Source organism: Amblyomma mixtum, chromosome 1 (assembly GCF_055824585.1).
Source record: "Amblyomma mixtum isolate Tamu chromosome 1, ASM5582458v1, whole genome shotgun sequence".
Taxonomy (NCBI): Eukaryota; Metazoa; Arthropoda; class Arachnida; order Ixodida; family Ixodidae; genus Amblyomma; species Amblyomma mixtum.
This window is the reverse complement of record NC_143012.1, coordinates 28,675,012-28,698,965: the sequence shown is the minus strand read 5'-3', so window position 1 is coordinate 28,698,965 and position 23,954 is coordinate 28,675,012. Positions and strand designations below refer to the sequence as shown.

At 47.9% G+C, this 23,954-nt stretch overlaps 1 protein-coding gene across 1 annotated transcript in view; it reads right to left on the bottom strand.

Moving 5' to 3' along the window:
- The window catches only part of SH3PX1 (sorting nexin 33-like protein SH3PX1), a 25,699-nt gene extending 1,745 nt beyond the window's left edge, over positions 1–23,954 (bottom strand). The window contains exons 1-15 of the mRNA XM_089547011.1: positions 23,744–23,954; positions 22,937–23,020; positions 22,396–22,470; positions 20,350–20,526; positions 17,617–17,750; positions 16,788–16,878; positions 15,354–15,479; positions 14,511–14,625; positions 13,663–13,793; positions 11,642–11,745; positions 6,648–6,751; positions 5,120–5,197; positions 4,950–5,026; positions 2,062–2,151; positions 194–400 (exon numbers count right to left, since the gene is read on the bottom strand). Coding sequence (XP_089403137.1) covers positions 194–400; positions 2,062–2,151; positions 4,950–5,026; positions 5,120–5,197; positions 6,648–6,751; positions 11,642–11,745; positions 13,663–13,793; positions 14,511–14,625; positions 15,354–15,479; positions 16,788–16,878; positions 17,617–17,750; positions 20,350–20,526; positions 22,396–22,470; positions 22,937–23,020; positions 23,744–23,764 — 1,614 coding nt within the window. The 5' untranslated portion in view covers positions 23,765–23,954. The remainder of the gene's footprint in view (positions 1–193; positions 401–2,061; positions 2,152–4,949; positions 5,027–5,119; positions 5,198–6,647; positions 6,752–11,641; positions 11,746–13,662; positions 13,794–14,510; positions 14,626–15,353; positions 15,480–16,787; positions 16,879–17,616; positions 17,751–20,349; positions 20,527–22,395; positions 22,471–22,936; positions 23,021–23,743) is intronic.

Sequence of the window (23,954 nt, the reverse complement as noted above, 5' to 3'; positions counted from 1 at the left end):
CTGAGCTTCATCAAAATAAGGCACTAATATTTATAAATACAGAACTTTCTGCACAAGCTTTCACAAGACTAGCATTTCTTTCATTACGTCCACCGCTTTTCAATGGTAATGCGCTTCGTTTCAGCAACATTTATCACGAACTGGGCCACAGGGCACCGCAAGAGTTCTCGAATCAATGAGGGGTCCACCCTACCTCCTCGTAGAAGCTGATCTGTCCACCCAGGAAGTCGTGCATGGCGCCGTTGAAGTCATGCACCTTCTGCTGCTGGAAATGACTCACTTCAGCCAGCATGGCGTAGGAGACGACGTCCATTCGCTGCTGGATCCCTTCGAGGTCCTCCTGTGACAGCTTCACATCGTCGCGCATCTTCTGGTACTCCTTGTTCTTGCTCAGGAACGTCTGCGCGCACAAGTCAGATATCCGCTGTCAGGAGAGGTTCTTATCAACCGTACACGATTTAATATTAAGCGACGCTGAGGAAGAACTGGAGTTAACCTGTATTGATAGATCAATGAGTTCTAACATCAAAAGAGGCTCTACCTTCACTAAAAACGGAGCTTCCATAAGCTGGAAAAGGTAAAACAAACAAAATACAGGTGTCGCCACAATCACAGGCCGTTTTTGCAGGCAAACTGCAATGACGTCAAGACAGTTTTGACACAGATCTCTGAGCCTAATCTAGACTGCTACTGACTTCCAAGCGACAATCAATGGAGGCCTTAACACCAGGAGTTTGAACAGAGCGGTGGGGAAATTTTTAACATTCAGTTTCCTCAGCAAATAATGCGTCAATGTGCCCAGAAAAAAAAAAGAATGATTTTACAAAGAACAAAAATTATAGATGGAGTTGTTCTCAATGTCCCTTTAAAAGGTTGTTCATAATGTTATAGATATTGCATGTCAAGAAATGACCCACAGTTCTGCATTGACCAGCCGCTCACAAAAAAAACGTGGCGAGGGGGCCATCAGTGAATTCGAGGATGCATGAAGTCTATACACATACATATGCTATACCAGGTGTCCCAGCTAAATGTAACCAAGCTTTTAAAAAACACAGGGTGTCCTAGCCGTTTGAAACCAAATAAGGGTTGTTTAGAGTCGCGTGACCTAGTCTGCAGTATTTTTTTCGTTCTTCAAGGTGGACTAATTAGTTAAGCTTAATTAACTAACTTTTTAATTGTTGACTTGAGGAACAAAGTGTCAATGAAAAAGTTGTAGATCGCTTTGAGAAACAGCTTACTGAGACATTTGCAGCAAAGTAATATTTACGTAAAGTAGTTTTTTTACCCGCCTTTAACCATAACCCGCACAATAAGAAAAAGCTTCCACATGACAACTGTGCCACTTCGACGTCCCAAGACGTGCCTTAAAGAATAAAATCCGTTTTTCCTGAAGTCCTCTCCTCGATGAGACTTTGGGTGCACATTGGGGCAGAGAAGTGAGCGAGCAGCTGGTCACGTGACAACTTTGTTTTAAGGCCAATAAATGAAGCTACGTAAATCATAACTTGATGGAAACAGCACTACTAGCGGTTTTTCGAGGTGATCTAAAACTTTTGCATTGACATTTTCTTCCTGAAGTCAATAAATTAAAAAGTTAGCTAATTAAACTTAACTAAATAATTAACTTTGAAGAGCGAAAAAAAATACTCAAGACTAGGCCACGCGACTATGAACAACCCTCAGTTGGTTTCACTGGACTAGGACACTTCGCTTTTTTAAAAGTTTGGTTACATTTAGCTGAGACACCCGGCATATAGCTATGCATATATAGCTATACTATATGAAGTCTGAAGTCCTATAGCTGAGTACAGAACACAAGTCGACTGTTTACTGCAAGCAAGCACCATCTCAAAGTATGGAAGCGCTAAGACAGACATGTACAGACATCTAGAAGCGTCCAATCCTTCCATAGTCTACTGCATCTGAAATCAAAGCTCGGTGGCTGCAGCGCATTTGATTTTCACAGCACTGCCAGACGGGCGCAATGCTTGTAACAATGCATGACAGCGAAGCAACAAACAACCTCAACGATGAACAAGCAGAGCACTGTTACAAGACCTTGTGGAAGCTCAAGATGTCTGGCCATACAGCGAGGACACCCTTGTACATGAACAGGAGATCTCCGAGGGACTCCCAGTGGTGCTGAAGCTGCAGAGAGAACAAGCAAACCAGGCGTTCACCGGCTGGAAAATGGTTTAGAATTCAGCGCGACTGCCTGAAAAACCTCTTTTGCCAAGTCATCACTACGACTACCTTCATTCACATTCCACACTGACCAATGCACTTGCTGAAACCACAATTACAGGATTCCTTTCCCTTTCCCAATACCTGTCGGCCCCATAGTGGCAAAGTGCTCGCAATACTAGGCATTTTAATGTACTTTCATTACTGTAGAAGTTACTGGAAACACTCCGCTGCCTCACACTAAAAAGAACAAAGAGAGCAGCAGGTTATTAAAAATCCTTTGCGTTCTTTGATATCCCTTCCTTCGATATCCTTTGACTCTCGTTAATCTGAAGATCTGGTTTACTCGAACTGAGGCTTTGGTGTCATGAGCAGCACCAAAGGATCCGCTTAATTTGAACAATGACCATGTTAGGAGAAGGTAAGTGACGCCAACCAAGTAAAATACAGGAAAAACACGACGTTTCGGGACCGGCTCGGCCCCTTCTTCACGGTGTGACTACGGGCGAGCGCAGCTTGGCTTTTTAAGCCCCTGTGTGGAGGACCTGCGGGTCAATGGCCGCAGCCCATGGACGTAGGATGAGGGGAGAGTCCCCAGGGAACGATTAACATTCTCTCGTGTTTGCTGTATGTGCCACGACTCGAGTAGAAGCCTCCTGCGTGGGTTAGCTTCCGTTTCCAATACAATGGTGCTGTCGAAGTCAATTGGGTGGTCACACCCTTCACAGTGTTCGGCCACGGCGCTGCGTTGACGATTCATGTGACGGACGTCCGCTTTGTGTTGGTTCATCCTTTCCGCGAAGTTCTTCGTTTCCCCTATGTACGACGCCGGGCAGACGGAACACGGAATTTTGTACACGACGCCCTGGGCCTTTTCTCTGGGCTGCCGGTTTTTTGGGCGGGGGAGAAGGCGACCGATAGTGCTGGTCGGTTTGTGCGTTGTCAGCACCCCTTCTTTTCCGAGAATGCGACCGAGCGTCTCGCTCACGCCTCTCACGTAGGGGATGCAAACACGTTTCCGCTTCTGGCATGCGTCTGAGGAAATAATAGACCGGATTTTGTTTTGCCTTTCTTGTTTCCTGATAATGCGCCGGATGAATGAGCTTGGGTAGCCGTTCTTTTGGAGGTCAGAAATGACTCGGTTCTTCTCCTTCCTTTTATCTTCACTTGAGGAACATATGGAGTCGGCTCTCTTCAGTAATGACGTCACGACAGATGCTTTGTGCGGGATGGGATGGTTCGAATCGAAATGTAGGTACCGTCCTGTGTGGTACGAACCATCCCATCCCGCACAAAGCATCTGTCGTGACGTCATTACTGAAGAGAGCCGACTCCATATGTTCCTCAAGTGAAGATAAAAGGAAGGAGAAGAACCGAGTCATTTCTGACCTCCAAAAGAACGGCTACCCAAGCTCATTCATCCGGCGCATTATCAGGAAACAAGAAAGGCAAAACAAAATCCGGTCTATTATTTCCTCAGACGCATGCCAGAAGCGGAAACGTGTTTGCATCCCCTACGTGAGAGGCGTGAGCGAGACGCTCGGTCGCATTCTCGGAAAAGAAGGGGTGCTGACAACGCACAAACCGACCAGCACTATCGGTCGCCTTCTCCCCCGCCCAAAAAACCGGCAGCCCAGAGAAAAGGCCCAGGGCGTCGTGTACAAAATTCCGTGTTCCGTCTGCCCGGCGTCGTACATAGGGGAAACGAAGAACTTCGCGGAAAGGATGAACCAACACAAAGCGGACGTCCGTCACATGAATCGTCAACGCAGCGCCGTGGCCGAACACTGTGAAGGGTGTGACCACCCAATTGACTTCGACAGCACCATTGTATTGGAAACGGAAGCTAACCCACGCAGGAGGCTTCTACTCGAGTCGTGGCACATACAGCAAACACGAGAGAATGTTAATCGTTCCCTGGGGACTCTCCCCTCATCCTACGTCCATGGGCTGCGGCCATTGACCCGCAGGTCCTCCACACAGGGGCTTAAAAAAGCCAAGCTGCGCTCGCCCGTAGTCACACCGTGAAGAAGGGGCCGAGCCGGTCCCGAAACGTCGTGTTTTTCCTGTATTTTACTTGGTTGGCGTCACTTACCTTCTCCTAACATTAAATTTCCCAACCAGACAGACTTCTGTCGAATGTTTTCTTTTGAACAATGACCATGTCAAAAAAATTTGCATAAAGTTTCCATTATCAACAGTTGACAGTACTACTTCGTTTCCTGATACCGTCAACATAACAGCAGGTACCAAATTTAACCAGCCAGCTAGGCACCAAGCATGCTACTAAACACGCAATACCATAATAGTGGAACACCGCGGCGGTCGAATTTCGATGTAGGCGAAATTCTAGAAGCCCGTGTGCTGTGCGATGTCAGTGCATGTTAAAGAACCCCAGGTGGTCGAAATTTCCGGAGCCCTTCACCACGGCGTCTCTCAAAGCCCGAGTCGCTTCAGGACTTAAACCCCATAAAACCAACCAACCAACATACAATATACAAGTGCATGAAAACTGACCTGATGATAGCATGCAGTACTACAGGTTTTATGGTTTATGGGGGTTTAACATCCAAAAGCAACGCAGGGCTATAAGGGGTGCCATAGTGAACAGCTCCGGAAGTTTCGACCACGTGGGGTTGTGCACTGACATCGCACAGTACATGGGCTTCTAGAATTTCCCCTTCATCGAAATTCGACCGCCGCAGCCGAGATTATGCAGTACTACAGCTTGAAATGCAATGTGTCCGAGGGCAACTCCTCACCTTGGACTCATACATGCTGCCGATAAGTTTGTAGGTCTCCTCCGTGTGCCTGAGGGCCTCGGTGAGTTGAGCTGAGGCTGCAGCAAGAAAGAGCACCAGGTCATTTTGAAGGAGAAAGAGAGAGAGTCATGCCGGAAGAGAATGCGGTGGCAACAAGGTGCCAAACTTACGGAGCGATTTCTCCAGGTCGAATGCATTTGCCAACTCCTTGAGGGAACTGGCAATCTTCTCGCACTCGTACTTGTAGTCTGAATGGCAAGGAGCAGAAATGAGACCACAGTAAAACCTCGTTAAAACGTACCCGCTTAAACAGTACTTTCGTTTTAAAAGTAGTGAAGTCAAGTCCCCGACTGAGCACCCATTGAACATAATGCATTTTGCATCCGCATAAACCGTACCAGCTTATCGCGGTCGTATCGGTTAGCACGTACCATTTTCACTTTTCGTCGCACTCGCGCGTGACGAATTCACGCCGGTAGCACCGACCCAAAGGACGGTTCTAATGACAAATTGGCGCCAAAGTTGGTAATCATACAACTAGCGCCATCTTTGGGGGTTTTATTGCCGCGGCAGCAATAACTACCCGTGGCCTCCGCGACGGCGAGCCGCCGGAGCCGATCGCGGAGGCCATAATTCGGAAAATCGGATAACTCGATGCGCACGCGAGGTCCCTACAATTATACATAAGAGTCTATGGGGCGAAACTCTCGTTAATTCGAACAAATTTTGTCGTGCGTCGGTTAATTCGACTTCACTCCGCAGCCCGCAAAGCCGGTGCGCCGAGAGCAAAAAGAAAGAAATACTGCCACGAGCGGCGCTACTGTACTGCTCATAGGCGATCGGTATGGTCATCGTCATCAGCAGCGTGAGAAAGGGCGAGGGAAGCGAGGTTAGCGGCGGCCGAAGCAGCTGGCGTCTTTTTTTTTTTTTGTGCTTTGTTGTGTCGCAGCAGTCGTGCGCTGCTTCTTGCTGTTTTGTTGCGACTGAGAGAAGGGTGAAAAGAAATTGCACCCTGCCTACTGGCTCAGCCGAGCCACCACCGCTGCCTAGTGCAGATAGAGGAGAGTTAAAAGATCAGAGGAAAGATAAAGAGAAAAGATAAGACGAGTGTCGCAGCAACAACCGCGAAGCCGACGCTGGCTGAAAGAACAGATAAGCGGCCAAAGCCGCGCTCGCTTCACCTCCTCCCCGCGCTACTTTCGAGTGGGTAGCGCGCAGTGCCTGCGCGCCGGACAGTGATGAGGACGACGTGGAAAGTGAGGGTGATTTGGGCCCAACAGTGGCAGAGGCTGTGCGCGCTGTAAACGTGATGCGGCTGTTCGCTGAAAAAAGGGGACTGGCCGAGAAGCTGGCTCGCGGCCTAAATGAGTTTGAGGCTGCTGTTGTCGCTGCCAGAACACCGCGGCGTCAAACGAAGATTGCCGACTTTTTCAGTGCAATATAAAGGCTGCATGTTTTTTTTCCTTCTTTCAACTACTACTGATCTCTGGTTTTGTTTTTTGGTAGGTAAGTGGGCGATTTTATGCTACTCCTGTTAAGCGGTACTACCGTTTAGTACGTACTTTTTCCGGGTTCCGGCCAACTACGGTTTAACGAGGTTTCACTGTACCAGGCACACATGGCCAAAACTGCACAAGTGTTCTCCAGGATTTAGCTCCGCAGAACAAATGCGCAGGAGGGGGCAGAGAAATCACTCACGTTTTGAGCACTTTTTGATCTGGTCTTGCGAGGTTTTGTACAGGTGGTTGACACCGTCATCCATCTTCTGGGTTAATTTGCTGAAGGAATCTGCCTTGCCCTCTCTGTTTTTTAAGGGGGAAAAAGAGCAAAGCCACCACTGAGAGAAACAAAGCTAGACTACAATTGTCATTTTTATTTTTAGCATTTTTCGTGGAAGCCACAAAGAATGAAACCAACAGGGTGCACCTCACATTATTCACAGGAATTCACTAGAACATGGTTTTGCCGGCTTATATAGCAAGAAGACGACTCATGCTGGTTGAAAAAACTACATTAGTTTGTTGACTGCTTCAGCTGACACAGTATAATCGGGACGTGTGCACGCCGGTTGCTCAACTTCCCATATATAACCACCCCTTTCTAATGATGCCATAGGGTTCAAGAACCACTCAAACACAGCAGAATCACATTGTTACATTCTCGGGTGCTGTGTTTTTCCAGCTGCTACGTTCTTGTGAGCCAGTCCCGGTATAGCTCCAAGAAACCGGATGTTATGTCACGACAAACTCGGATGTTACATCACAACAGTGGCAGCGTTCACACACAATAATCTCGAATGTCACCTCGTGCTAGTGCCTTTCTCCGTGCTGGCATTTTTACAGCCTGCAGGTAGCACATGCGAAACAGTCACTAGGACTCTAAACGCCATCAGCACTTGGCTTCCACAGTGCCCCTAAAACATTTGACCAACACTGCTCCCACTTCGAGTTATTGATCAATTCACTCTCACCTTACCATAAGCTTGCCATCCCGGTTAGCTCAACTGGAAGAGCGACTGCTCTGGTGAAGTGGCGGTCCCCGGTTTGAACCCCGGACCAAGACGAATTTTTCTGTAACTACAAAGTTTCTGAAAAAACTGTATAGCTTTCTCCTGTAGCCGTATTGCTGCACTTGGGTGGATGACAATGAGTAATCACTTCCTTACTACAAATTTACTCTACCTTGAGGGATTCCCCTAAAACATGTGACCAAAACAGAGTATATATAGCAATGTGCAACCAACTAGCCCATGTCTAATACCCCTGTCACACGGGCACTGTAAAGGTACTTTGAGCTAAAGCTCCATTACTCCAAGGGAGAACGCGCGCTGCCACACGGACGCGCCTAAGGACACCTAGTTCAAAGGAACTTCGAATCAAGGCAGCTCGAGTTTGTCCTTTGAGGCTGCAAGGGAGTACTCTCTCTCCCAGTAAGTTAGCAGCAATAATAAATGGGGATAAGAAACGATCGATATTCTTTTCTGAAATTTGCTTCGTAAAATTATTGGTCTTTTAAAATATAAAGTTATTTGTTTTGTGGCAGTTTCACCACGCAATACTCTCGTCCCGGATTTACAAGCGCCACGGTAACTACGACGCCATGTCGGCCATGTTGTTTGTTGTTTTCAGCAAGTACGGACAGCGGCGGACAGCAGCTAGTGATACATCTTGACGGAGATCGCTGAGCATAGCAGGGGACACATGTGCGACAACTTCGCCGACGCGCCGCACCGATCGTCGCGTGCGAACTGGCATCCCACTGCAAGCAGGGACACATGGAGCGGTGAGCATCGCTGCGCCGCTCTACCCAAGCTCCGCCCACAACCTCTGTCACACTTTGCCGCCGTGCAGCGGTGCCACAGCGCTGCTTGTGATCATGTACAAATATCTCAAGAAAAGACAAGATTCCCTTGTTATCACAAAGTCTGCTCGAGCAGCGACAAAGCATGCCTGCTTATGTTGCGAGCTTTCGGCAACGGCACCGCTCGCGGGCGCTCCGGGCGACGAGCTCTGCTACTGCCTGGCTGCCATGGTCGTCGCTAGGCCTATAGCCTCTTTCGCATCGTAGACGCAGCGGCCGGCGCTTCGGAAGTCGCCTGAGCTATAATAAAAGGCCTACTCCGCACATCGCTCTACTGTCAACAGCATCAGCTCACAATAAAATAATAGTATGGTCAATTTCCGCGACGCCTTCGGCAGAGAAGCGAGCGGGCGCCAGGCGAGCCGGACCCCAACTTCAGGCCAATGGCAGCTGCGAGGCGGTTGTGGCAAGAAATTTGCTCGTATTGCAGTCGTTACCTTTACCAGCAGCTCAGTATTGGTCAGCGATCCTCAAAAATGACATATTTGTCACATTTCTCATCCCAGGGTTTATTATTTAAGTCAAGAACACACTTTAGCTCGTTTTTATGACGCCGGCAGACGGGATCCAGGCTGGCCGGCCGACCGGCATGCTCGGTGTACCTCAAGTTCGCACAAGAAAGTACAAAACAGCCATGTATCAGAGAGGATGCTTCCTAGATTCGAGCAACGACAATATACCTGTGCAAAAGAGGATCTTTCGGCAACGACACTGCCTGCGGCAACGCCGGGCGACGAACTGCGCGCTGGCCCCGGCTGTCCTAGTCGTCGCTAGGCCTACTTGATTTCGCGTCGAAGCCGCAGCTGACAGCGCTTCGGAAGTCAGCCTGTGCTATAATAAAAGGCCTACTATTCACATCGCTTCACTGCGAACTCGTCCCATAATAAAAGATATGTTCGATTTCCACGACGCCTTCAGAAACGGATTAGCAGACGGCAGGCGAACCACACCAAGTAGCAGCAGCACCGAAGCGGCTGTGGGATGAAATTTGCTTGTTACGTGCAACTCGATATTAGCCAACGATTGTCAGAAATGATGCAATTTTGACATGCATCTATCCTTGGGCTTGCTAGAACGTCAACAAACAATACTAGCGCGTTTTTCAGTCGCCGGCGGCCGGCATCAGAGCTGGCACACCGGCCCGGCATGGCTCGGCTCCGAGCGCCGTGAGCCTCGCGCTCTACGTCATCATGACGCTGCCGCTCTCCGTGCTCGCATTGGCTCCCGCTTCCCGTCGTTGCGTTTGCCGCATGCGGCTCGTCGTTGGCATCCAGCAGGTTGGACGCATGCGACGAGCTGCGTTCGGTCGCAACGACGCGCCGCAGCGAATCGCACGCACTTTTCGCAAATGTGTCCCCAAAACGTGAACAGAATCGCAACGATCGCAAGACCAAAGAAAACAGAGGAAAAGAAGCAAAGGGAAGAGCCGAAGAACCAAGCCGGGCCATTTGAGCTCAGTGTGGCCAGCGCTGTGATGTTATGCTCTGTACTTGGCAGATCATGCCATTATTGCAGTTGAAATTGCGTTGATTGAGCATAATATTGATATACAGTGAAAGCTCGTTAATTCGACCCCCGTTAATTCGGAAAATCGGATAATTCGACGCGCACGCGAGGTCCCTACAATTATACATAGGAGTCTATGGGGCGAAACTCTCGTTAATTCGACCAAATTTTGCCGTGCGTCGGTTAATTCGACCACTCCGCAGCCCGCCAAGCCGGTGTGCCGAGAGCAAAAAGAAAAAAACACTGCCACGAGCGGGGCTACTGTACGCCTGATAGGCCATCTGTATGGTAATCGCCGTCAGCAGCGTGAGCGAGGGCGAGGGAAGCGAGGTTAGCGGCGGCCACGGCGGCTGGCGTCTTTTTTTTTTTATTTGTGCTTCGCAGCAGTCGTGTTGGTGTCGTGTGTCCTCGTTTCCACGTGTTCTTGCTGCTACGATCGCGGTTGTTTAACCATAAGGCGGCGCCTTTTTTGGCAATTGCGCGCTTTGTCAGCGTGTTTATTGGGCTGCTTGCTGTTGCTGTTTTGTTGCGACTGAGAGAAGGGTGAAAGGAAATTGCACGGGCCTGCCTACTGGCTCAGCCGAGCAACCACCGCTGCCAAGTGCAGATAGAGGAGAGTTAGAAGATCAGAGGAAAGATAAAGAGAAAAGATAAGACGCGCGGCGTCGCAGATCAGAGGAAAGATAAAGAGAAAAGATAAGACGCGCGGCGTCGCAGCAGCAACCGCGAAGCGGACGCTGGCTGAAAGAACAGATAAGCGGCTGAACCTCCTCCCCGCGCTGCTTTCGTGTGGGTAGCGCGCAGTGCCTGCGCGCCTCGCCTTTGTGTCCTGTCAGCTGACCGAGGATGTAATAATATAAGTGACAGGCGCTGACAACGACGATTCGTCGGAGGGTAACGATTGTGAGCAGTTGCCCCAAATGCCGAAGTGCACTGTGAAAGAAGCCGCAGAAGCCTTGTCCGTGCGGGAGGACTTCTGTGAAAAAATCCCTGACGGTGCGTGTGCCGCGCAGCACCTGGCAGCTGTTAGAGCTATCGTAGTCGCTCAAATTCGCTCGAAAAAGCAGGCAACGATAACAGATTTCTTTGCCAAATAAAGGTTGCGGCAAACATTGTTTTTTTTTTTTTTGCTGTTCATTCGATAATTCGACATTCGGATAATTCGACAATTTTTCGCGGTCCCGTCAGTGTCGAATTAACGAGCTTTTACTGTAAAACAAGTTTTTTTTATGAAAATATGTGACACTGCTATATTCTCATGTGCACTGATGTCTGCAACTTTAATCCAGTTTTTCACCGATGAGGGCGCTAAAATCGTTTTCCAAAGGTCGTTCCGCGACCGTGTAGCACGGGTGAACTCCCTTGAAGTAGTGCTCCTTTGGTAGCGTAATGGAGCTTTAGTTCAAAGTACCTTTACAGTGCCCGTGTGACAGGGGTATAACTTTCAATCCTCATTTCCAAAACTGAGGCACATACCAGATTCACGCACATAGTGAATGCACTTGCATAGTGAACACACCCATTATTTTCCCCACCAAATTAAAAATGTCTGCCAGCATTTGTTGGCAGGCTTGAGTAATAAACACACCCCTCAAAATTTTCCTGGGGGAAAGATGTGCGTCCATTATGCAAGCAAGAGTATTATTTCAGCTACATGCAAAGAGTGACAATGCTGGCCTTTCGCAGTATGGGGGCCACTGATCTCGAACTGATCTCTGACCACTGCTGAGGCAATCTGGACAACTGGCGGGTGGACCCACCACGACTACAGCGCAAGAGCTAAGCCTCCCCACCTCGAAAAGCACCAGATGCGAGCACACACTCACACAATAAGTGGGTCAAGGTTGACTTGGGGCACCTGGAAGGCCGCAAACAGGTTGGTCCCCATGAGCTCATCCTTCTCGGCTTTCCGCTTGCCCATCTTCCATTTCTGGGGCAGAAAAACGGAATGAGCATTTAATGAAGCTGTCTGCAGGAGAAGATCTCATAGAAAGCGACTGCACTGAGACTTCAAGTTACTGCTGACTAAGGGATGACACAAATGAAAACAGTAGACAAGACGTAAATAAACAGAAAAGGATGAGCAGCTGGATATACAGTCGAACCTCGTTATAACGAACACGGATACAACGAATTATCGGATATAACGAAGTGAAAGAAAAGTTTGGTTGGACATGCTTTATTTCTATGGGAGTTCTATCTGTATAACGAAACGAAAAATTCAAAATTCGACACTGTATCGGTTATAACGAAGCAGTTTTTGTATTCACGGGGCTCAAAATGCGCAAACAAGTAGGAAAAAATTTCAAAACACGTTAAATTTTGATCTTTTGAGGCGCCCGCACCTAAAATTTGTTTGAATCACCCGCGCTTCTGCACGCCACGCCATCTAGGGAGAGCGAATGAATCTAGCATCAACGGCTGCCTAGCACGTGATCGAACCGACGCCGCTCCCCGGCCACCCCTGCCGTCACAATTTCCGACCCGCGCGCGCTATCTCTGCAGTTCAATCTGTAGACGCCGTCGCGGAACGCGTCTTAACAAACAGCAGTTTCGCTTGAAAACAAGATAAAGATATTCAGGGCAGTTGACAGCGGGCGCAAGGAAAAGTCATTGCCGCGGACTTCGGCGTTGCGCCTAGCACTCTATCAACCATCTTGAGCGCAAGGCAGAAGATTGCACACGCCCACTCTGCAGGCGCTGTGAAGAATGACAGCAAGACAGGATGTTGAAGATGCCTTGTTTGCATGGTTCAAGGACGTTATAGCGCGTAACCTGCCTGTGTCTGGTGCCGTCCTTCAAACGAAAGCGAGAAGTCTCACTTCCGTCTGAGGCCACAATGACGACTTTCATGCAAGCAGTGGCTGGCTGCAGCGATTTAATGACCGCCATCGGATTGTTTGCCACGTCTTGTCTGGCGAAGAAGCAGCCGTTGGCGCCGAGAACTGCGAGATGTAGGCAGGAACCTTCCGCATGCAACTAGGAGGCAAGCGGACAGTTTCGGCGAGACGACATGGCGTCAGCTGGCGGTTCCGAACGTTACGTTCGAGGAATTCATCTGTGCAGATGACAACTCGGCTGTGGCGCCCGAACTGACCGACCAAGAAATTGCTGATCAGGTGGTTTCTGCAGATGATGCTAGAAACAGCGATGCATGTGAAGATGGCGAAGTGCGAGCTCTCAGCAGCGCCGAGGCCGCTGACATGGCCAGGAAGTTGAGGGGGTACCTCGGGAACCTACCTGAGGCCAAATCAGCTCACATCGGGAAAGCGCTGCTCTATGTTGATTTCGTCGAGAAATATAACCTGTCAAATAGTGTGAAGTGCCGCCAAACGGAGATTACGTCGTTTTTTAAATAAATCAGTTTTTGCACCTGGCCATGCATCCCGATTTGTGAGTTCGCTCTTGCTTTCCAGTACGAAATGTAAGGCGAGGTTTCATATGCTTATACCACGCGTTAAATTCAAAAATAGTGCATTTTTTCAACCCTGTGCTGTCCATCTTAAAGTTCTCTTTACTTGGGTTTATTAGCGACCTTTTCTGCGGGAATTTGAGTGCATACTTTTATAACGAATATTGGATATAACGAAGGAATTTCCGCGCAAAATGCGACTTCGTTATAACAAGGTTGGACTGTATATAAAATGAACAGAGTTCACTGAGGCGGACCTAAAACAACGAGATGCTTTATTCACCGCATGCATGTAAGAATGCAACACCATGCATATACACTCTGCTGGAAATTCTAAACTAAGACAGTCCCTAATCAAGCACACTGAGCTGCCAATCACCGCAGCTGACCTAACAGACAAAACTGCATTTCGGTCAAAAGAAAGAAAAAACACACCTTCTCGTCGCGGCAGGTGAGGAAGTGCATCCAGACTGAACTCTGTGACATCACCGGGTGCTGGCATATTCTATTGACCCACAACTGCAGCTTCGCCATCCGGTGCTCAATGAAGTCATCCTGGTAGCGGCCTGCACAATAACGCCCCCCCTCTTCACTACAAGAAGATGTACCAGAGCCTGGCAGGTACATTTGGCACAAGCTCAGTTTCGTACCAGCCAGCATGGCTATGAGGATGCCATGGCTTGGGCTTGCACTCACTCGTTCCCAAGCACACACCTTTGCTACACACTACAATGCATGGCTCCAGACTTCCTCCCATGACATCAAAACTTCAACGCATGTGCTCCACAGCCAAAAGTTAACCACCACTTATGATGCTTTTACTTTTTCCTCCTCTCTCAGCATCCCAAGCTCTAGAGCACAGGCAAGAGAACATCACAGTGCTTCTGCAACACCACTGGGCTTCTGTTTATGACGTGTTGCTCCCAAACCTGATGAACATTTAGCACAGTTGTTTCATAACTTGGTTCTCCTGAATGGTCTCAGAGTTGCACATGCAACTTACTGCTTCAGGTCGAGAATAATTAAGTGCCACTGACCAGAAAGACAAATGAAATGATGCTTTTGCTCCTACATGGAAGCTTCGTTTTCATTTGCAATGTGAACAATGTACACAAGCAGAAATGTTTTTTCATTCGTCTTACTGGTCAGCGCAGCCTCATCGTTTTCAACATGCACAACCCCAACCAGACAGGCTTCTGTCAAGCACATGATTTTAAATGCTGTATCAACTGCGATGTTTCTTAAAAGCTACCGGAAGAGAGCCAGCGCCCCTGAAGACCCACCTGAGATCTGCTTGTCGGGCAGCGGGGGCACTGGAATAAGGGAGAACTTCTCCTGCAACCGCTCGTGGAGCCAGTCAAAGTGCTTGTAGCGGCGGCTCACTGGCGTCTGGTTGAACTGCACATACGCACGGAGACCACAAGAAGCTCAGCTCGCAGTTACCATGAAGCACCACAAGTCGAGTCTCTGACGAAGTCAACCGAACCTCCGACACCTGCCAACAACTGTGACACCCCAACCTTAACACATATCACATGGACATGTCCCCAAAAACCCCGCCATCTAAAGCCACGTAATGCAGCCCTGGAGCTGTGGGAGGTAAATCTGACCAGTGCACACCTTGGCAACCATGCCGGCAGTGCTCCTTCTCATTGCCAGAAGGTCGGCAGAAGCCGCCGGACCGACCCCACCCACATGCGATAAAGCCACCATCCCCTTCAATAAACATTCACTCACTCACTCACTGACAATGAGACATTTCGAAACTACGGCACACATATTCAGACCTCGACCTCGCCGAGGACTCATGGGGCCAGATATGCACCACTGGTCAGACCGGAAGTGAGCTATAGTATTATTTAGAACATAGTATGCCCTTAACAAAGGAAACAGGCAACTGGATTACGTGGGATGTTCCCAAAGCAGTTGCCAATCACGCAAACAAATGTGTCATCACTTCCATCACCGCATCGAGGCCAAAGAAACCAGCGATATATGCGCGCGATCACTTCAAGAATGGCCAACACTAAGTTCACCTGGTTATGCAACACTCTCCCCTTTTCCCCTGCAGGCTTCCGTTTGTATTAGACCAAGTGTGTTAGGCCTGGCAGGCCAGGAGCTCTCACCGAAGGGGTCAGCTGGTAGGCGATGTAATTTTTGAATCCCTTGAACTTGCTCTCCTTCTTGGGCGAGGACACCTCGCAGTAGTAGGGGTCCATGGTGGTGGCCCAACTGATCTTGCCTTCACACTCCTGTCAGGGAAAACAGGCAACCAGCGCTCAGCCGAAAGTCTTCGGTGCACACACAAACGCTAGCCGCGTAGCTACCAATTTCTTCACGGTGTCCCAACACTCATTGTTCTTCGTACCATCAGTGAGTCGGGCACAGACTCCTTTCTGGAAGTTTAGCACATCCTCCAGCACTTCAATGTGCAGCTTTATTTTAGGCTGAACATTGAGGTCCGCGAATGTAGACACTGAATGCGTCCCTGCATTAAATAAGCAAGCGTTCAGATGCTTGGGCACAGTGATTAACTAATATTCCCCAGCCGCACAACAAAAAGGGTTTTAAAAACAGCACTCACCAAAACAGCTGTGACATGCCAGCGTGAAATGATATGCCGCGATAAAAGTATGAACATTCTGATGCAAGCAACAAGCATTAAATGTAGGAAAGAGCTAGCCATGACTGAAGCCCCTAGCCTTCCACGATCCCGCAAAAAAATCCGGCATTTGCGGAACTGAGCGTCAACAGCCACACACTCTTTTATATGCAACTGTGTCAGCGGACATCAGCAGGGATGACAGAATGCTGAGAATGCGATCTGAATTCTCTTGAAAGGTCGAATCTGGTAACGAATGAAGTTCTACCGAAGCCATGACATGCTTGCTCCCCCATGCGTTCAAGCAAGCTCGCAATGTCAAGCGCTGCAGCTCTGGTAGCAACATACTAACACGCTTGATTGGGCAGTCATGATACTGGCGCCTGTCAAAAGAAATATTACCGTAATTGCATGAATATGATGAGAGTTTCTTCCTTAAACCATCTGCTTGAGAAAGAACCGCGCGTTACATATTAAGCCAAGCTACGAATACAGCACATTTTTTTTCGCCGTTCTTTGAGAGATCCACAGCAAGCTCGCCCACCAGGCGATCAAGCAGCGAGGAAAAGCCAACACCTCAATGACTTCAGTCCTTCATGCAAAGTGCGCGAGAAAGCTTCATCAAACATGGAAAGAAGGCGAGAAGGCGGCACTGGCCATTGAGAAAGGAGAGAAAGCAATGAAAGAGCACTAAGGAGTCGGAAAGAGAAAAAAAAAAAGGGACGAAGAGCAACAGGCTGGTGCAGCGCGAAGCAGCGAGGCAACAAGCGTTTACACGGCAGCCACTGTCTCATAAAAGGTCGTATGCGTTAAAGCACCAGAGGCTTCACACGGCATTCGGCAGTTATTCTCAATTCGTGGAGTTTAACATTTTCTGCCGCAGAAACTCGAAGGCCTAAAGTTAATGACAGCAGTCATGGCACAAGTCACGTGTGTGAAAAAAAAAAAATTCACTTACCACAATATGGAACTGCTCATCACTGGGCACCACAGGCTTGATGAGCCCCAGCAACCATGATTCTCCTCCAGATTTAACGAAATTCGAAAATCTGCAGAGAACATGAATGGCACAAGGTCAAGGCATGTGATAGCCTTTTAGATAAGCTTTTTCTGATAGGAAATAACACAAATGCTGGTAGTTGCTAGCCTGTTCCTTTCCATTTTCTTGTGTCTACTCCCCCAATCTTCAAACCAACTGACACTAATAATAATAGTTCCATATAAAGAGGCATGATGACCACACCTAAGATCCTACACAATGATTTACCATGCAGACCGAAAACAGCTCAGCTAATACCTAGGCCAATCCCAGCAGAGTCACTACACATGCACACTAGTATTTCTGCGGCATTCATGTATTCTCATCGGCTCACTGCTATGCTTAAATTAGTGCCACATTGAAACATATGCCATATTTAGGCCCACTGTGCTTTGTACTGAAAGGTTCTGCTTGCCAGCATTCTCCCCAGCACAGCTCACTTTAATTTGAGTTTTAATTTAAAAGTTGCTCCTTAAGAAACAAAGCCATGAAGTTGCTTTGCTGTCATTTTTTGTTGCACCAATCACTGCCTTAAGGCCCGTGTTCCTAAATACAGTTGACACCTGCATGCGCCAAGATCTGGAACTACTGGCATCCTATGAGGCAGCGGTGACGTGCCAAAACGTGCGGTGGGGTTGGTCTACTGCATCCCATCATTATACCCAAGAAGCACAGGTGATTGGCCCAATATTGGAAATGGCTATGCTGATCGAGCCCAGGGCAAAGCAGAGATGAAAAGAGGGCTGACCGATTGAATCGCTTGACGGTGCCCCCTTTGGCTGCGGCATCCCCTTTGCTGCCAGCTTCTTGGATGGATGATCGGTTGGGTGGGAACAGGCCGTAGTTGCAAGGCCCCGACAGTTGTGCCGGCTGCTGCACATCCTGCGGGAAGGAAAGGCTTTCAGGAACGTGCAGCTTCATTGAAGCAGAGGTCGGCGTCCCAGTTCCTTCGATGGCCCGCTATGTGCACAGTAATAAAAGCAAACCACCTAAACCCTTTGTAGAATACCGAGACATATGTGTGCCCTAATGTATGCCCTGCCATTATACTGCTGCGAATCTTTGCAGTGTTTGTTTAATCATGCTCCAAGGCTGCCGGCACGCCACTTTATCGCTTCGTTTGTGATGCAAGACGCGGCTAGAATTATCTCGATTGATCGCATCCAGGCGGTGCCGATTCTACTTTGTGCCAGAATGTTCTAGTAACTTCCCAAGCTTTATCTCGAATGTTTGCTATCAGCTTTAAAAAGAGCACGGCCGACAGCGGCGGGCATTCTGTTCGACGACCGCCGAGCATGCTTGTTGCTACGCCGCTGCGAAGTGATTCAGTTCTTTGCGGGTGCAAGTCAGCCCGAATAAAGAGTTTTGTTTCGAAGACGTTCTCGCTTTGTTCCCGTTCGCCAAACTGCAGTCACCACTACGTGACATCTGGTGGAGGTGCGGGGTATCGATCCCCGTACCTCTCCCCCCGTACAATACGAATGTAAAGCCTCATTCTGTTTCTCTTGGAGACAGCGTAAGAAAGCGCAACGAGACACTACATATAAACCGCATTAGATGACCTTCACTGCCATGGTTTTTTAGGGTTATGGCATCTTCCACCAAGGTTGTCCAATGTGGTCACCATAAGGGCTCCTCAAATTTCTAAAGGAAACCTGCAAAAGAGCATGTGTTACAAATGGGTGTGCACACCTCACGTAATGAGGCAGCCCTGGGGTTATCCTGCAAGATCTCATTCTCTAACCAAACGGAAAGTGTGCCATCAGAGATCATCACTCCATATTGGAAGGAAAAAATGAAACATGCATAGCATGACGAAGATACTGAAAACAACAAAGTCGAAGCACGAGCAGACTGAAAAAGTAACAGGCTTCCAGTGGACTCTAAGCATGCACTAACAAGTGGTATGAGAAGGGCCAGGAAACCCGAAAGCAAACAGCATGCATAAACTCTCCCTAATCTGTACCGACAAGGGCTTTTCTGCCCAAAGCACCACTTTTGCATAACAAATGCTTGAGAAAATGAAATCAAGAAAATGAAATCGTTGGGACAGTAAAAGGGGATCTGCTACAAACAGCATTCAGATAAAAGCGGAGACTCTTCAATGCAGCTACGGTAACATGGGAGGTGTACCCTACAACTTCCAAATACAGGGGATCCTTGTCTATTCACACTTGCTTTATTCGAACGCCCAGTTTACTGCAGGACGTTCGATCCTTTCATTTTTATTCTTTTTAATTATATATTTTAGCCCACACTGCAGACCAAATACGGTGCAAGCAGGAGAGACAGAATACACAAAAAAAATATCAAGAGTGTTAAAAAGGCTCCCTTAACTCAACCTCTGCATAATTTGAACAACTTTTTGGCTCCCGCTGAGTCCGAACTATTCAGAGTCGAGTGTGAAACCAGACGAAGCAGAAGAAGTCTTCCCATTGAAAGCCAAAGCAACATCAGAGTAGAAAAGTTTTGCAGACTTTTCCCCTTCCTTTGGGGAGAGGAAGTGACCCTAACAGATAAACATAGATAAAATCAACAGATAAAAGCAGACAAACACAACCCACAAACAAATGATTACCAAGGGTAAAGAAGCTATCATTGGAACAAACACTAAAAGATGAGGCAGGTTAAGGGCAGGTTCAAGGGTACCAACGCAGCCCAGCGCATACATACAGCTTTGCCGGTAACACAGACTGCTATACGACAGTGTTGCATACACTGGACACATACTCTGACATTACTCTCAATGCGTTGCAACTCTGCACTTAGTAACACAAGAAAGTGGCTCAAGAGTAGGAAGAATTGCATCTTTGATGGCAGATAAGAATGAGAAGGCAGAAAGATAAAAAGTGCCTTCCAAAGGTCAGCACATTCCAATCCCCAAGGTAAGCACAACTACAAGGCAGCACAGATCGCAGCCATCGTAAGCGTCACTCTATCGTCTCAAATGGTAAAGAATCACACCTGCAATAACCCGCATACACAGTTTGCGCATGTGCCGGCTTGGCTGTCTAAAAAGACTGTTACTGTCTTAATATCTGACTCAATTATTAAAAGAAAATTATTTGCACCACGAAAAACTAGTTTCAAAGCATGAATGAGCTATGTTGCTTATTAACGCCTCTTAAGACACCGAGTATTAAAATTAGTACCCTTATCAAGTATTTGCATTGCGAACTATCTGATAGTTTGCAATGCATCTTAACTTCGACGCATCAGTTTGCAGGGATTAGCTCTGTTTAGGCCGTAGAACCCCCTGCTTGCTATGACGGAATGGAATGGAGCATGCTGACAAGGCTATGCAGAAGCCGTTTGGCAAATGTCACATAGTGCATCAAAAAACCAGAACACAGAGGCGAAAAGCGAGACAGACAGTACTAATTGCAACATGGACTTGGAAGTCTAATTACGGAAGTCTAGTTACGGAAGTCTAATAACGGAAGTCTGATAACGGAAGTCTAATCACAGACACAGCCCTCACCTGCGCCCCCTGGTTTGAGTCATCATCATCCCAGTCATCGTCCCAGTCGTCACCATTGTCGTACTGCACGGACGGGGCTGTGCTTGGTGCAGCGGTCACTGGCGCGTGGCCGGTGTCGTACTTGGGAGGCAGAGGTGGTGGCGGCACAGACGGTGGCGGAGGTCCGGCCGACAGCATCTGCAGCGCCACCAGTCACAGGTCGGGCATGAGCAAGTCGCAGGCCCACATTTCTACCACTGGTGCCTCTGTAGAGGTGCACGACGTAATGTTTCGTATCGTTTTTCCTTCTTCACTACGTCGTCGCTATCACCCGCAACCTCCTACAACTACGAAGCAGTGAAGAACAACACAGAACCGGAAAACTAAATGAAATGATACAGAACATGACCCGAGGTCAGCACGTTCTACCGCTGCCTGACATGCTTTCAAGGACAGGTGCACTGAACAAAGCACTTCCAAATTTACCTTCACTTTCATATTTGAAACATTAGTATACTCACATTGCAATTAAGTTACTTTCACTAAAACTCACCTGCACATCACAGCTGTCATTGCAAGCAGTGAATTGTGCACCTCAGAAGGTTGCAGTATAATTTTCACACATGCATTCGGACCTTATAACAGGAGGTCAGTGCGCCAGAAAGTTGCATATCGCACAAAACATGATGCTCTCGACAGAAGGCCATAGGCTGCATGTGCAAAATCAGAGCAAATGCCAGGAGCGAACCATACAGCCACAAGGCATCCATGAATGAGTCTGGGCAGACCCGAGGAGCGGGCCAATCATCACAGCGCCACAACAGAGCACAGCACCTCATACAGTGTTCGCCCATTCTCATAAGAGTTTCCTGTATCTCTCATAAAACGGTACAGCAATTGCATCCTGTATATTTTACTTAGGCTCTTTCTTCCACAAACGCATTTTTGCTTCGAGTGTTCAGAGGTAACGCTGAAGTAGCACAAGACTGTTTCAAAGCATCATTTTGGAAAAGCGGGAATTAAAGCTAGAAAAGCCCCCCTTTTTCATCAGGAGACCGAGAAGTTAGTGCCTTTGGGAGGAAGTGAGTGTGGGAGTGTTAGGCAATGGTGTACTAGAACAGTGACCCATCACGTAGGAGTAAGTTCCTCTGACGTGACGGGAGGAACTTCCTCCCCTCATGCAGCTTTTGCTGCGATAAGTGCTACTCACTTTGTCACCAGCTTTACGGCTGCACAATTTGTGACTTGTGTTTAATATAAAACATATTATACTGTTGGAAACATTGGTTTCATTCAAATCAATCTTTTAGCTCTGAGCCCAAAATGACTTCCAATGTTTCGAAAAAAAAAAAAATTAAGCTATGAACCTGAGTCATATTAGGCAGCTGGAACCCGACTCCCAAACAAAACAAACTTCCTCATTCTATTTACGCAAATTCCAAGAGCATGCGACTGCTTTCTGTTCAGCATATCTGGGGAGGCTCCAGAGAAGAATGTCATAAGCGTGTCTGCATACAAGCTCTCAAAAGGCCCAGAGCTGACAGCCACAAAAGCATCTGCAAAAGAAAGTCCAGTTCTTCAGCTATTCTCATAAGAAACATGCCTATGCACTCCAAGTTTCAGCAGTACCTTAGCCAAGGTTGCAGTTTGGTGAAATCCTATAAAAATGCTGTCAGTTTAACACCTTTGCAGACAACAGATTTCGAAGTCTTAAACATGTTGAAACATTTGGAGAGAAAAAGAATACCACACCTTAAGCTACATGGCAGCTAAAACTGTTGTAATCCTTAACGATACTTTTCCAAAGTGTTGTTTGTACAACAGACAACACTGTTAAGCTTTGACAGCAGTAGCTTATAGAATTCTGACAGCAGGCTATTATTAACAGCTGTCTTCAAAACAAAACTTTAGTCAGCCATGCAAGCAAGGCTGTTTTTCTTACACGGCAGTTTCCATGCCTTGCCTGGACCTGAAATAAGACCGACCCTCATCTGGTTACGAGAAAACCGGAGGGGTTTTGCTTCTGCAACTCAACAACTTTGACAACTTGACAGACAAAGAACTTGCCTCAACATAGTCTTCCGGGAAGAGTCCCGTCTCACCCCGGCTGTTGATGCCTTCCACCCAGCCTTCGCCGACATTCTGAAAGTTATACAAACAACATTCAGCTGCTTGGCTAAAGTACACAGTAGTATCCACAAGTGACAGTTAGGTTATTAGAAGGCGTTTACCGCACAAGCAAGTGCAATATTTAAGAAAACAAAGGAAACTTCAGACGACCTGCAATGTGAGGAGCTGACACTACTCGTGCTTACAGAACCCATCCTAGAGCTTACAGCTGACAGCTCATGTGTTTACAAAGCCAACGCTGTACAGCTCATCACAACTGGTTGCCAAGACTGCTAAAGCCAAAGAGAAAAGAAAAGCACATGGTTACACAAGCTGCTTTTTTTTTTTTTTCAGTTTTCCTCGTTTAACAAGCACAACCGTTTACAGTGCCCAAGAGGCATGCATTAGTTCAAGCACTACAGGAAAAAGAATAAGAGAAAGCATATGAGCAGCTACAAAGAGTCTGGGAAGACTAACAACCAAATAACGGCCCACTCACCTTATTGATAATGGTGACCGTTTCATTTGCCCAAATGCCAATTTCGCCTGGTGCTTGTGGCTCAAAGTCATACAGTACTTTGGCCTGCAACAAAACACAAAGATGTTGATCAAGGGTGTGAAATGCTGCAAGAAATAAAGCAGAATTTTATTAAATATGAGCGCTGAATCCCATAGGAGAAAAACGATGTGCTACACAATCGCGCGCTCGGTGCCAAGTTATCGATCGTAATCACATGAACCACATCGCTCCAGTGGGCGAGCCGAATCAACAGGTAATTGTGGGCAACGGCATCAGTTCAAGCGATTAGTGTTTATAACCCCTTGTGCGGCATTTTTAAACGCGCGACAGCGGTCGTACGGTGGCGGCGACAGTACACATGCCATACGAGCATCACGTCAGCAAATGATTACTAGCGGCGATGGTTCTCGGAGGGTGTGTGAACGACATGCTCGTTAAAGGCGTTTTTGTTCACAACAGCAACAGGTTGCGGATACAGCCCTCGTCTTAACAGTCCAGCACTTTCGAAATCATCGGCACGAATGTAAGCAACTAAGAGCGAAACGCGTGAACAAATGCATTACGTCATCGCGCTCATGCGCTCAATTGTAGGACCGCCTTGGGCATTGACGTGCAGACAGCACTGTCCATGGGCGCTCCCTTTTCAGCCAACACAATACTTGGCCAGCCTACTAAAACGGTTGCAAATGTCTGTTGGGGCTTTCGGGCAGACTGCAGCCTCATATGACGGCACGAAAGCGGTCAGACACACAAACAGTCGTCGACGCACGAAGTTAAGCACGTTACCTGCAAACTTCGGCCCTCCATGTTACGAGGCAAAGCAGCTCGCCAGGGAAGTTCCCAGGCGTGTCAGCCAATTTTCGGCGGTGGCAATGTCATTCGGATAAAGTTTCGCCCATCACCAGTAGTAACGTGCCGAGTGTGATGGTGTTGTCAGGTCATTACACACGGTATTTCGCACTCCACACACCTTCACACCCACCCCCCAGCAGTCACC